The sequence below is a fragment of the Xenopus laevis genome, chromosome 9_10L, assembly GCF_017654675.1.
Source record: "Xenopus laevis strain J_2021 chromosome 9_10L, Xenopus_laevis_v10.1, whole genome shotgun sequence".
Taxonomy (NCBI): Eukaryota; Metazoa; Chordata; class Amphibia; order Anura; family Pipidae; genus Xenopus; species Xenopus laevis.
The window spans coordinates 117,932,122-117,945,074 of record NC_054387.1 but is presented as its reverse complement, the minus strand read 5'-3'; the positions used below and the strand labels follow the sequence as shown (position 1 = coordinate 117,945,074).

Here is a 12,953-nt window from a genome sequence, read left to right as displayed (position 1 = left end):
GTTGAAAATAAGTTACTGTATGTGTATGCATTCTGTATTCCTATACTTGCATTTGGAATCCCAAGCTGTGTGCCCCGTTCATTAGAATACATTTATCTTTGGAAAGGTGATGTTCATCCTGTTCAATAACAATGCAAAATGCAAAAGCATACTTTTGGAATTGTCATTTTAATTTAATTTTAAGATTTTAAGTTGTTAAGGGAAATACGTACTGTTAATATGTTAATATGAATGCAACAGAACCACCTGATGGACAGTTTTCAACCATGATCTAGTCAAGGAGCTTGTTTGAAGAAGGAAAGAGGGCTGGCCAGATGTTCTTGTGTCTAGGAAACATGTGAGAAAAGTTATCTGGGGTTTCTAATGTTTTTCCTAACCAGAAGAACATCAGACCAGCCCATCAGACCATAGTTCCCTTTAAATCCAAGATCCAATAGACCAAACAGGCATTCTCCCCTAATCTGTGCCTAATTAACCTTCAGACTGGGACCCTCCTCAGCCAAGGCTCTGAGCACCATAAGGTGTGGCAGCTGCACAGTTAGGGAACCACTGGTCTATTGTGACATCATCACTGTGGCATCATAGCATCAAACATTGTAGAACATGTACGTTCGTATGCTGTCATGTTTGAAGTGTCTCCCTGACACGAGAAGAACCTTGTTATATTGAGGGGGAAAAAACATACAGATTGATTTCCAAATCAATAAATAAATTAAATAATTTTCTCTTTAACACTGAAATTCTTTCCATTGTAGATTCTCTGCCCTCCATCATGCTGCCCTTAGTGGGAACACTGAACTCATCTCGCTGCTCCTGGAGGCCCAAGCTGCGGTGGATATTAAAGACAACAAAGGTCAGAAACAGAGAGAGAAGAATCTTCCATACACTTTAATCCTTTGGGCTATAAGGTCAAGCTACAAATTGGCTTTCCTCTATCCCCTGAATGTTGAAAGACCACCACCATGATACTATGTAGATGAAACCCCTCCAAGTGCTAGTTTCAAGAGTCAGGCCTGAATTCTTTATTTTAGTAAAATGTCCTGCATGGACACAAACCAACCATAAAGGGCAAATGTTTCTCCTGGCTTAATTACTGAAACCCAATATCTGTATGGTTGCTTTGAGTTATTGCCAAGACCGTGGTATGCTTTTCCCATGTATACTCGTTACTTTTTACAAAATGCAGTAGTACCTACAAGGTAGCAGAACAGCCTTATGGCTGGTCCTTCTTGGATTTCTTGATTCTGGTTGCCAGCCAAGAACATAGAAATTCCCCAGAAATGGTCCATCCTGCAGATCTGACCTTAATTTTTTTTCTTCTAGGGATGCGGCCACTGCACTACGCAGCATGGCAGGGCAAGAAAGAGCCAATGAAAATGCTCCTCAAATCTGGCTCTGCTGTGAATATTCCATCAGATGAGGGACAGATCCCTTTGCACCAAGCTGCTCAGCATGGGCATTATGATGTGGTAAGGTTGCACTTCTTTTTGGGATTACGATGGATTCATTGTAATGTGTGCTTAATTGGTATTGGTCAAGACCAGGGTCCCCAACCTCTTTTTACCAGTGAGCCCACATTCAAATGTGAAAAGAGTTGAGTAGCAACATAAGCATGAAAAAATGTTTTTGGAGGTGACAAATAAGGGCTCTGATTGGTCATTTGGTAGCCTTATGTGGACTGGCAGCATACAGAAGGCTATGCTTGGCCATAAACCTGGTTTTTATGCAACAAAACTATCCCCCAAGCCTGGAATTCAAAAATAAACACCTGCTTTGAGGCCACTGGGAGCAACATCCAAGGGGTTGGATCTTGCTTGTGAGTCACTGGTTGGGGACTATACATGGTTTAAAAATATTTAGCCTGTTTTTCGTCAGGTTTAATATTCTTTTAGGATAGGGCAGTCGTTTGGGAGGACATAGTTTTAGCTGTGTAACCACAACAAGATGACAATTCAGTAGACAAAAAAATTTCATAAATTTGACTTAGTACAAGTATATTCCCAGGTAATGAATTGTAGCTGGTGAACTTTTGGTTATTCCCGTTCTTAACGTTTAAATGATACTTATGGGATTTAGGGAATAAGGTATTTACCTTATATTATTTGTATTATATAATATTGATTAAATGCCAGGTCTGTCAGTATTCTGTAACGTTTTTTTTAGATAAACTTAGCTTTGCCTTGCCCTGACATCCTTACGTATATGCTTCATGGCAGAGATTTTATTATCTTATTCTACTTTCTTCCATATTTATCTGGAGAGGTCCTATAGGCAAGTAGAAGAGGCCTAGAAGAGGCAGGAGACCAATTGTTTTCAGGGGACTTTGGATCCTAGAAATACAGGCTTTGACTTCATATGAAGGGCTATTAAATAAGTAAAGGTGGCCTGACTAATCATATTGTAGGGTTGATTTTAATGGCATCTAAAGCTGATAAAATGCTTCCTTATAATAAAATGGCAGCTACTACTAAACAGCGTGCAATCCTCTGTATATTAGTAAGCAATTTGGGAGCACTTTTCTAATACCTCTGCATCTCTTGTCTAGTCCGAGATGTTGCTGCAGCACCAGTCCAACCCATGCATCATGGATATATCAGGAAAGACTCCCTTGGATTTGGCTTGTGAGTTTGGAAGAGTTGGGGTAAGTACTATTCCTTCTGCTGGTGACCATGTATTTTACTTCAGAATCTCTTGTAAAGACTTTTTTGAAAATAGTTGGAATTTTCACTTATTAGAAGGTAGTGCTTCAAGGTACCCCCTTACAGATATTAGGAAGAAAGGCTGCTTTGGTTCTCAGCACCTGCTTTACTCACAGCCTGAACTTGAGCTTGAATGGAGTGTGTGAAATTCCAGTAGGATTTATATGATTAGACTCTATAGCATGGGCCTTTAGTCAAACTAGGGATGCACCAAATCCACTATTTTGGATTCGGCTGAACCCCGGAATCCTCTCAAAAGATTCGGCCAAATACCGAACCGAAACCAAATCTTAATTTGCTTATGCAAATTAGGTGTGGGAAGGGGAAAACATTTTTTACTTCTTTGTTTTGTGACAAAAAGTCATGCAATTTCCCTCCCGCTCCTAATTTGCATATGCAAAATAGGATTCGGTCCGGCCGGGCAAAAGGATTCGTCCAAATGCTGGATTCGGTGCATCCCTAAGTCAAACACATAGTAAGATAGGATGAAAAAAGACACATGTCCATCAAGTTCAACCTTGTATGCAGTGTCGGACTGGCCAACTGGGACACCAAGAAACTCCCGGTGGCCCAGATGTCAGTGGGCCTCTTGCTTCAAACCATTTGGCCTATTTCACAGTCATTCCCTATTTTGTTTTAAGAAAGAAAGGCTTAATAATCGAACAATAGACTATAGTAAGTAGATATAAAAGACTAGGAGAATAAAGAGTGAGTAGAGGAGGAATAATAGTTTGGAAAGTAGGCACACGGTCTAAGGTTTTCTGGTGGGCCCCTGGCATCCCAGTCGGACAGTGCTTGTATGTCTATATATTTATAACCTGCCTAATTGCTAGTTGATCCAGAGTAAGGCAAAAAAAAACAAAACATTTTGACCAGTCCCTGGATCAACTTGTACTATGAACTATCCTCCTCACTTGCTAAAAAGCCATCCAACCCCTTCTTAAAGCTATCTAATGTATCAGCCTGTTCCACTGATTCAGGGAGAGAATTCCACATCTTCACAGCTCTCACTGTAACAAACCCCTTCCCAATATTTAGGCGGAACCTCTTTTCTTCTAATTGGAATGGGTGCCCTCGTGTCAGCTGGAAAGACCTACTGGTAAATAAAGCATTAGAGAGATTATTATATGATCCCCTTATATATTTATACATAGTCATCATATCACCCCTTACGCACCTCTTACATCCCCAAATTGGCCAGTCTTTCCTCATACCTTTTACAATCTTAGATGCCCTTCTGTGGACCCTCTCCAATTTAATAATATCCAGTTTCAGCTCTGGGGAAGGGTGACACTGGGGAAGGGTGTGTTTCAGACCCAAACTGAGGTGCTGGAGCAGAACCCAGGGACTGTATAATGAATCTATAGTGAGTCCATAAATTGGGTTTTGAAGAAGCCTTTGTATACCATGTTCTTTATCTAACATGTCCACAGTGAGTATGATCACACTTCTCTAACTTAGAAAATCTATTTTACCTCTTTCAGGTCGTTCAGCTATTGCTAAACAGTAACATGTGTGCAGCATTGCTAGAGCCCAAGCCAGGAGACAGCACTGACCCTAATGGAACTAGCCCCTTGCATCTGGCTGCTAAGAATGGTCACATTGATATCATCAGGTGAGCCTCAACCTCCATCATCCTAGACTGGTAGGAGTGATACCATAACCTTCTAAGCTTGGCAAAAAACATTAAAGGTCCTCTAATATTGCATAATATTTCCCTTCCCTTTCTTTGAGGCAGATTGAGTATCTGGGTGAGCTAACCCTTTAAAGAGGTTGTTCACCTTCAAACACCTAGTTGCAGTGGTGTAACTAGATGTTACTGGGCCCACAGCAAATTATTTTTCAGGCCCCCAAAATGTCTAGAGATTGACATATTTTACCAACATTTATTGAAATTGTATACGAATTAGGGCCTCATGGGGCCCCTATACCTCCTGGGGCCCCCCAGCAGCCGCAGCGTCTGCTTCCTCTATAGTTACGCCCCTGCCTAGTTGGTTTCAGATAGTTCCCCATAAATAAAGGGGTATATTTATCAAAGAGTGAAATTAATAGTGAAATTCCGCCACTCTCCATTCATTTCTGTGGGATTTTTATAGGCGTACTTATCAAAGGGTGAACTTTCACTTTCACCCATTGATGAATACGCCTTTCAAAATCCCATAGAAATGAATGGAGAGCTGCAGAATTTCACTCTAGTGGCGGAACTTCACTCTTTGATAAATTTACCCCAAAGACTTTTTCCAATTACTTTCTATTTTCTATATGTCACTGTTTTTCTAATATTGAACAGTAAAGTTTTTCACCTTCTAAAGCAGCTCAGGGAGGGGGGTCGCCGACCCTGTAAACTATTAAATTGATACATTTAGTTGATACATTTCTTATCTTTGTCCCTGCTGAGCAGAATCTCTGGGTTTCATTAAAGTCAGCTTTTAGAATTGATACAATAGTTGCTAATACTCCAGAGATGCTGCTGAGAAATGTATCAACTGAATGTTGAAAAATTGTAACAGTTTAGAGTCTGCGCCTGAATTACTGAATAAAAAACAGGGAATCGGCTCCTGAATTACTGAGCTGCCAGACTCAAACACCAGATACAGGGACATTAAGAGGGTTATTTATAAAAACTCTGAATGCAAAAATCATGAAAAATTTATATAAAAAAATCCCGAATTGTTCGGAATTTATTAAACCCGGAGGATGGAAAAGTCTGAATCTGAGAATCCGGCATCTCAGACCTATCGAGGTTGCATATAAGTCAATGGGAGAAGTCACAATGATTTGTGCCCCTGGTTTCGTGCAATTCCCTGAAGTTTTCTGAGTTTTCGGGTGAAAATTCTGAAAAATCTTGAAATTTGTGAAAATCGCAAAAAATCGTGAAAAAATAAAAAAATATTTCTCGCAAAGCAAATGTTTGGGAAAATGTAATAATAAATAAGCGTAAAAAACTGTAGCGGATTTGATCGGAGTTTGTAGCAGAAAATGTTGAGATAAATTCGGACTTTTATAAATAACCCCCTAAACTTTAAACTTAGATTTTGGAAAAACAGTAAAAAATAAATAATAGAAAGTAATTGAAAAAACTTTTTATTTCTGGGGAACAATCTGAAAACAACTGAACTAAAAAAAAAAAAAAAGTGTTTGGACGGTGAACAACCCCTTTAAATCATCATTCATGTGATTGTGTAAATGTCTCAATTTTGTTCCTGGAAGAATCTTCTTGGTTCTAATTTATTTATATATATATATTTTGATTCAGCCTACATCCTTTTTTTTTATTCTGCCTACAGTTTGCTGCTAATTTGAGTTTCATTCTCCTTGTATCTCAAGTGGCAACTTGTATTATCCGGTAGTCCTTTGTATCCCCATCACCTTGGAGATCTCAAGGCTTTTTCACTGCTGTTGTTGCTGTTAAGCAATGTAAAGAACATCATTTAACCACTGGAGAGTTATAGGCATCTCTCATATTGTATATGCCAAGGCTACAGCCACTTTTCACCTTTAAAAGCAATGTAAGGCCTTAATAAAATTCTTCCTTTGCTTTTTTTTCCGCTCCTCAACAGAGAACTGAGTATACACAGAACAGGCTGGATTCTCTTTGAAGGATCCTCTTTCATCATTTGAGCCTTTGGCTTCTGTACGGTTAAACAGTAGTGTTTTCATCCCCTTTAATGTAGTGTCCCTGTAGAAAATACCTAACATTACCTAATTGGATCTAGGAATGGAACAAATTCTCTAAAATGCCTAAAAAATTGGTATAGGTCCATGAAGGCTATGGGGAAGAAGAAGACTCTCAGCAGTGCCTATTTGCAGTAGGATACAAAACCACCCTAAAGAACATAGTTGAACACAAATATGTATCTAAGGGATCTGAGACCTCAAAAACCACAGAATATAAAAAAACGGAGCCAGTACATGCAGTGTATTAAATGCGTTAAAGGGGACCCGTCGCCCAAAAAAAATTATTCATAATCCTATTTTATCACATCAGTCAAGAAAAATGAACTTTAATTACACTATATAAATTATTTGAATCGTATTTCCTTCAGTCTGGGAATTCATAATTATAACAAGCAGGCAGGAGCCATTTTGTGGACACTGTTATTAAGACAAGCCTTGTATCATCTCAGAATCTTATTTGTGCACCAGAATGGGGGACCTGATGTCCTTCCCCATGTCCTGGCTACACAATTAAACGGTGAAGAGAACAGGGGAATGTGGAGAGAGCAGCAATTTCTAGTGCTGAATGGAAAGTGAAAGTAATTGTCTGCCTGCCTCTATGCCCAGGGCATAGAGGAGGGGCAGACAATATTTGATTGACAGCTGTGATGTTTAAATCAGCTTACAACAGCTATGAATGCTTTAATAAAAAATAGAAATTGGATTTCATGTTTAATTTGAAAAGGACTTTTATTATACAGCTTTTTGTGTCTGGGTGACAGGTCCCCTTTAAATGAGCTTACCACTGAGTATGCTGGGCCCAGTTGCACACGCCCCAGACCTGTAGCAAAGGGAGCAAACACCATCAAAAGAGGCCGGCACAAGCCTGGACCATCAAAGTAGTAGAGCCGGAGTCAGATTGTAAAAGGTTAAAAAGCTTACATTTTTTGTGTCCCTGGTAGACACGAAACACTTCAGGCCTTGGTTCTTAATTATGGTGAATAAAATGTAAGCTTTTTAACCTTTTACAATCTGACTCCGCCTCTACTACTTTGTGGGTCCAACCTCAAAAACCACGCCAATGTTGTACTTGTAGCTGGGATGGTTGTTACAGGGCTCTGCAGTAAAAGGAGCTCTTAAAAGGGCGGTTCACCTGTAAGTTATTTTTTAGTTTGTTATAGAATGGTTAATTCTAAGCAACTTTTCAATTGGCCTTGATTTTTTTTTAGTATTTTAAGTTTTTTAATTATTTGCCTTCTTCTGACTATTTCCAGCTTTCAAATGGTGGTCACTGACCCTATCTAAAAAACAAATGTACGTTTTTACTGGAGGGCAAGGGCTTTTGTAAAGGGTATTACAAATTACCGGCAGCTACATTGCCGGTAAATTTGTAATATCGGCCCCAGCCCTGGCAGGTGTTTTACCGGCTATGCCGGTAAAATACCGGCCGGGTGTCAACCCTATACTGAAAGTTAATTTAAAGGTGAACAACCCCCATAAACTGTCAGCCTGCCAACAACTGAAGCTGATGGAAATAATAAGAGGGGCTTAGGTTGAGCATGTTAGTGCTTTCTGGCATATTGCTTATAAATTCTGCCTTGTTGACCCTGGGTTTTATTGCAAATGTCTGTACAGATGCTGCTCTATAAAGTGGATCTTGTCTAAGAATTCAGTAGCATAGCACAGCATTATTTTCCCCTTTAATTGCCTACTATCTAGGATGGTCCCTCTACTTATTATTATCTCAGCTTAGCAACAGTCTTTAGGAAACCTGCCATGTTCCGCCAGCTGTTGCTAGGCACCGTTGCAAATTAACCCATTAAATCTGTTTAATTTTACTTTAAATTTAGCAGCACTGGAAAGTGTAAATATCCCAGGGAAACAATTGTCAGACCAGACAATGTGATTATTATTCTCTAAGCATCAGCCAGATGTAAACTCTGGAAATCTAAAAACTGCAAATATGAAGTGGGGTGGTTATATGTGGGTGTTTGGGTCGCACAGTGATCTTCTGCCTGTGACTCTCCGGCTGTTATTGAATTACAGTTCCCAATTTGCATTGTTTTGCTGCACTTAATTATTATAATGAGTTTTTCCCTTTTAGTAGTTCTATATTAATGAGGTGTGGCAGGGAGAGGCACATAGGCTGTCGGCTGCAGGTATGGAATCTATTATCCAGAAACCCGTTATCCATAAAGCTCTGAATTACAGAAAAGCCGTCTCACATTTTAGCCAAATAATCTAAATTCTTAAAAATGATTGCCTTTTACTCTGTAATAATAAAACAGTAGCTTGTACCCAACTGAAATATAATTAATCCTTATTTGAAGCAAAACCAGACTATTGGGTTTATTTAATGTTTACATTATTTTCTAGTAGACTTACGGTATGAAGATCCAAATTAAGGAAAGATGTTACCTGTTAATTTGCTTGTGATGACAAATGTAATATTTAAGTTTACTAATCCATTAAGGCACAATTTAAGGCCCTACATATGCTGCTGAACATATTCCTGAAATAATGGAAGGATGACTAATAGGAACATTCCTTATCTAATTTCTCCTTATATTGAAAGGAGGAGTTACCAAATGTTAGACCACAAAGAAGGTACTTATCTAGGGTCCTATATAGGGCCAGTGGTTGGCCAGCAGTTTTGGGGTGGTGAACTCTTCCTGCAAATTCTCATGAATTGGGATTCTTGGGATTGTGTAAGCAGTAAATCCCGACCCTTCTCTTCAGCACCAGATCCAAAATGGTGGGGCCCACGATCACAACGTCATTATGTCACAACACAAGATGCATCGATGCCGCAATTTGGTGCCTGATTTAAAAAATCCTGAAGACCCAGGTTCAGTCCCCTGATTATAGATCTTACTGGGTGTGACCTAAATTGTTGTTTCTGGTTGACCTTCTAGTTTTGGACTGTTTATTGCCAGCCATGACCAATGCCTGGATACTGCCCATGCTTCTGATATGTCCTTTGGATACAATGTTATTGGACCTTTTGCCAGTTTAGCTTCTAGGTCTTGACTTCAGAAGGCCAAGTGGCTCTGCCTCATAGACTATATTGGTCATGCACTGATTGGTAGAAATGCACCGAATCTACTAATTTGGGATTCCGAATTTTTCTGAATCTTTTATGAAGGAATTATGTAGGTTAGAAAGAACCATGCTTAAAACTTGTTTGTGTAAGGAAAAGAATTTGGATTCGGTATGGCCAGGCACTTGGATTCAGCCAAAAAAGGCTAAATCCCATCCCTACATGATCAATTAAGAGAGAGGTCAGGTGAAGCTTAGGCTATAATGGATCTTTTACACGGGTGGTTTTTGCTGCACTCCACTGCTGTTCAGCCGCAGGGGAACGTATGCAACAATGCATGGTTGCTAGGGTAATTATGATCCTAGCAACCAGATTGCTAAAATTACAAATTGGAGAGCTGCTGATAAAAAAAGCTCAAACTATAAATATTGAATGATTGCAATACCACTCTCTATATCATAATAAAAGTTAATTCGAAGGTAAAAAACCCCTTTTGCTGCGCTCCCCTGCATTCCGCTTTCTTCCATTCAACCGCAGGGGAGCGCAGGAGTAAACGCACTCAATTATTGTCAAGGGGGCTGTACTCACACAGACGCATGTAAGCACTGAACGCAGGTGGAATGCGAAATGCTGCGTCCCACCTGCGTTTGGTGCGTACATGCGTCTGTGTGAGTACAGCCCCCTTGACAATAATTGAGTGCGTTTACTCCTGCGCTCCCCTGCGGTTGAATTGAAGAAAGCGGAACGCAGGGGAGCGCAGCAAAAAGAGGTTGTTCACCTTCAAATTAACTTTTATTATGATATAGAGAGTGGTATTGCAATCATTCAATATTTATAGTTTGAGCTTTTTTTATCAGCAGCTCTCCAATTTGTAATTTTAGCAATCTGGTTGCTAGGATCATAATTACCCTAGCAACCATGCATTGATTTGAATAAGGGACTGGAATATGAATAGGAGAGGCCTGAATAGAAAGATCAGTATTAAAAATAGAAATAACAATGCATTTGTAGCCTTACAGAGCATTTGTGTTTATATGGGATCAGTGGCCCTCTTTTGAAAGCTGGAAAGAGTCAGAAGAATAAGGAAAATATTTATAATAAAGGGCAACTGAAAAGTTGCTTAGACTCAGCCTTACTATAACATACTAAAAGTTAATGTAAAGGTGAACCACCCCTGTAATCTGGCACTACCTGAAACCAAACAGACTGATGTAGATCAGATGTCCATTGTAGCATATCATCATCCCTATAAAACTTTCCCCTCTATAAATCCAGCGCTAGCCTATGATCAACCCTAACAGTCAGCCGAGTCTGCTGTACAAAGAGAAATATATCTCAATAAAAAATATCCCTAGAACTTTTTACTGTGCTGTCTCTGAAAAAGCTCTGTTGGATTAATGGAAAAACTGTCCTCGCTCTATGCTGGCAGATAAGAAAATAAAAATTTAATGCACAAGCGAGCCCTGAATGACTGTATTCTGATTAGCCGGCACAACGCTCCGAATATTGTAGGAAATCTAATACAAACATAAAGGAGCTATTTATATTGGCTCCATCCTACAGTCAGTCTGCGGCCTCGGGCTGATCACTTATATTCAGGTTACTCTGTCTCCCACAGACACGCGGATAAGTCTTTGTTACTTTCCCCTGTTGAAATATTTGGCAGTAAACACAAAGAGCATTTTATTATTTTCAGATGTCCTTTTGTCAGAGCCCGTATAACTCATAATATCACTGGCCGTAAATGGCCAATAACTGTAAGCTATTATTGAAAGCCTTGGTGAAAAACAGAGCAGTGTGCCCTTTATTCTCTCTCTACAAGTTGAGATGGAAAACCTGAATTAGATTTATCAACGCAAAACAACTGCAATAAGAATGTAAGTGTAAATAGAACTGATTTATACGGCTGGTTTGTATTTTTATATTTCCTTAGGCAGTAAAAATATAAAGTGATGGTTTTATGTCAACACAGGACTTTGTTGCTTTGTGTATTTGCATTTGGTTCAGTGGGAGTTGTCATATTGCTTGTCTTGGGTGAGGTATTCAGTGTTAACTCTTAAAATGTAAGTTCCTATAGCAGAGGAAATAATAGCCCATTGGAAGGGAGTGTGGCTGTGGGGTAGCATAGCAGTTATAGTAGGGAGAGATGGAGCCTATAGTAACAGTGGGATAATAGTCTCTGGGAAGGGAGTGTGACTGTGGGATAGCAGGTATAGTAGGGAGAGATGGAGCCTATAGTAACAGTGGGATAATAGTGTCTGGGAAGGGTCTGTGGCTGTGGGATAGCAGGTATAGTAGGGAGAGAGGGTGCCTATAGTAACAGTGGGATAATAGTCTCTGGGAAGGGAGTGTGACTGTGGGATAGCAGGTATAGTAGGGAGAGATGGTGTCTATAGTAACAATGGATAATAGTCTCTGGGAAGGGAGTGTGACTGTGGGATAGCAGGTATAGTAGGGAGAGATGGTGTCTATAGTAACAGTGGATAATAGTCTCTGGGAAGGGAGTGTGACTGTGGGATAGCAGGTATAGTAGGGAGAGATGGTGTCTATAGTAACAGTGGGATAATAGTCTCTGGGAAGGGAGTGTGACTGTGGGATAGCAGGTATAGTAGGGAGAGATGGTGCCTATAGTAACAGTGGATAATAGTCTCTGGGAAGGGAGTGTGACTGTGGGATAGCAGGTATAGTAGGGAGAGATGGTGCCTATAGTAACAGTGGGATAATAGTCTCTGGGAAGGGAGTGTGACTGTGGGATAGCAGGTATAGTAGGGAGAGGTGGTGTCTATAGTAACAGTGGGATAATAGTCTCTGGGAAGGGAGTGTGACTGTGGGATAGCAGGTATAGTAGGGAGAGGTGGTGTCTATAGTAACAGTGGGATAATAGTCTCTGGGAAGGGAGTGTGACTGTGGGATAGCAGGTATAGTAGGGAGAGATGGTGCCTATAGTAACAGTGGGATAATAGTCTCTGGGAAGGGAGTGTGACTGTGGGATAGCAGGTATAGTAGGGAGAGATGGTGCCTATAGTAACAATGGGATAATAGTCTCTGGGAAGGGACTGTGACTGTGGGATAGCAGGTATAGTAGGGAGAGATGGTGCCTATAGTAACAGTGGATAATAGTCTCTGGGAAGGGAGTGTGACTGTGGGATAGCAGGTATAGTAGGGAGAGATGGTGCCTATAGTAACAATGGGATAATAGTCTCTGGGAAGGGAGTGTGACTGTGGGATAGCAGGTATAGTAGGGAGAGATGGTGCCTATAGTAACAGTGGATAATAGTCTTTGGGAAGGGACTGTGGCTGTGAGATAGCAGGTATAGTAGGGAGAGATGGTGCCTATAGTAACAATGGGATAATAGTCTCTGGGAAGGGACTGTGACTGTGGGATAGCAGGTATAGTAGGGAGAGATGGTGTCTATAGTAACAGTGGGATAATAGTCTCTGGGAAGGGAGTGTGACTGTGGGATAGCAGGTATAGTAGGGAGAGATGGTGCCTATAGTAACAATGGATAATAGTCTCTGGGAAGGGAGTGTGACTGTGGGATAGCAGGTATAGTAGG

General features: G+C 40.3%; 1 protein-coding gene across 4 annotated transcripts in view; it reads left to right on the top strand.

Annotated features, from left to right (window-relative positions):
- Positions 1–12,953, top strand: part of caskin1.L (CASK interacting protein 1 L homeolog) — a 151,467-nt gene that overhangs the window by 99,774 nt on the left and 38,740 nt on the right. For all 4 annotated transcript variants that reach the window (XM_041577365.1, XM_041577366.1, XM_041577367.1 and 1 more), the window contains exons 3-6: positions 756–853; positions 1,324–1,469; positions 2,546–2,641; positions 4,184–4,314. In XM_041577365.1, the coding sequence (XP_041433299.1) occupies positions 756–853; positions 1,324–1,469; positions 2,546–2,641; positions 4,184–4,314 (471 nt within the window). The remainder of the gene's footprint in view (positions 1–755; positions 854–1,323; positions 1,470–2,545; positions 2,642–4,183; positions 4,315–12,953) is intronic.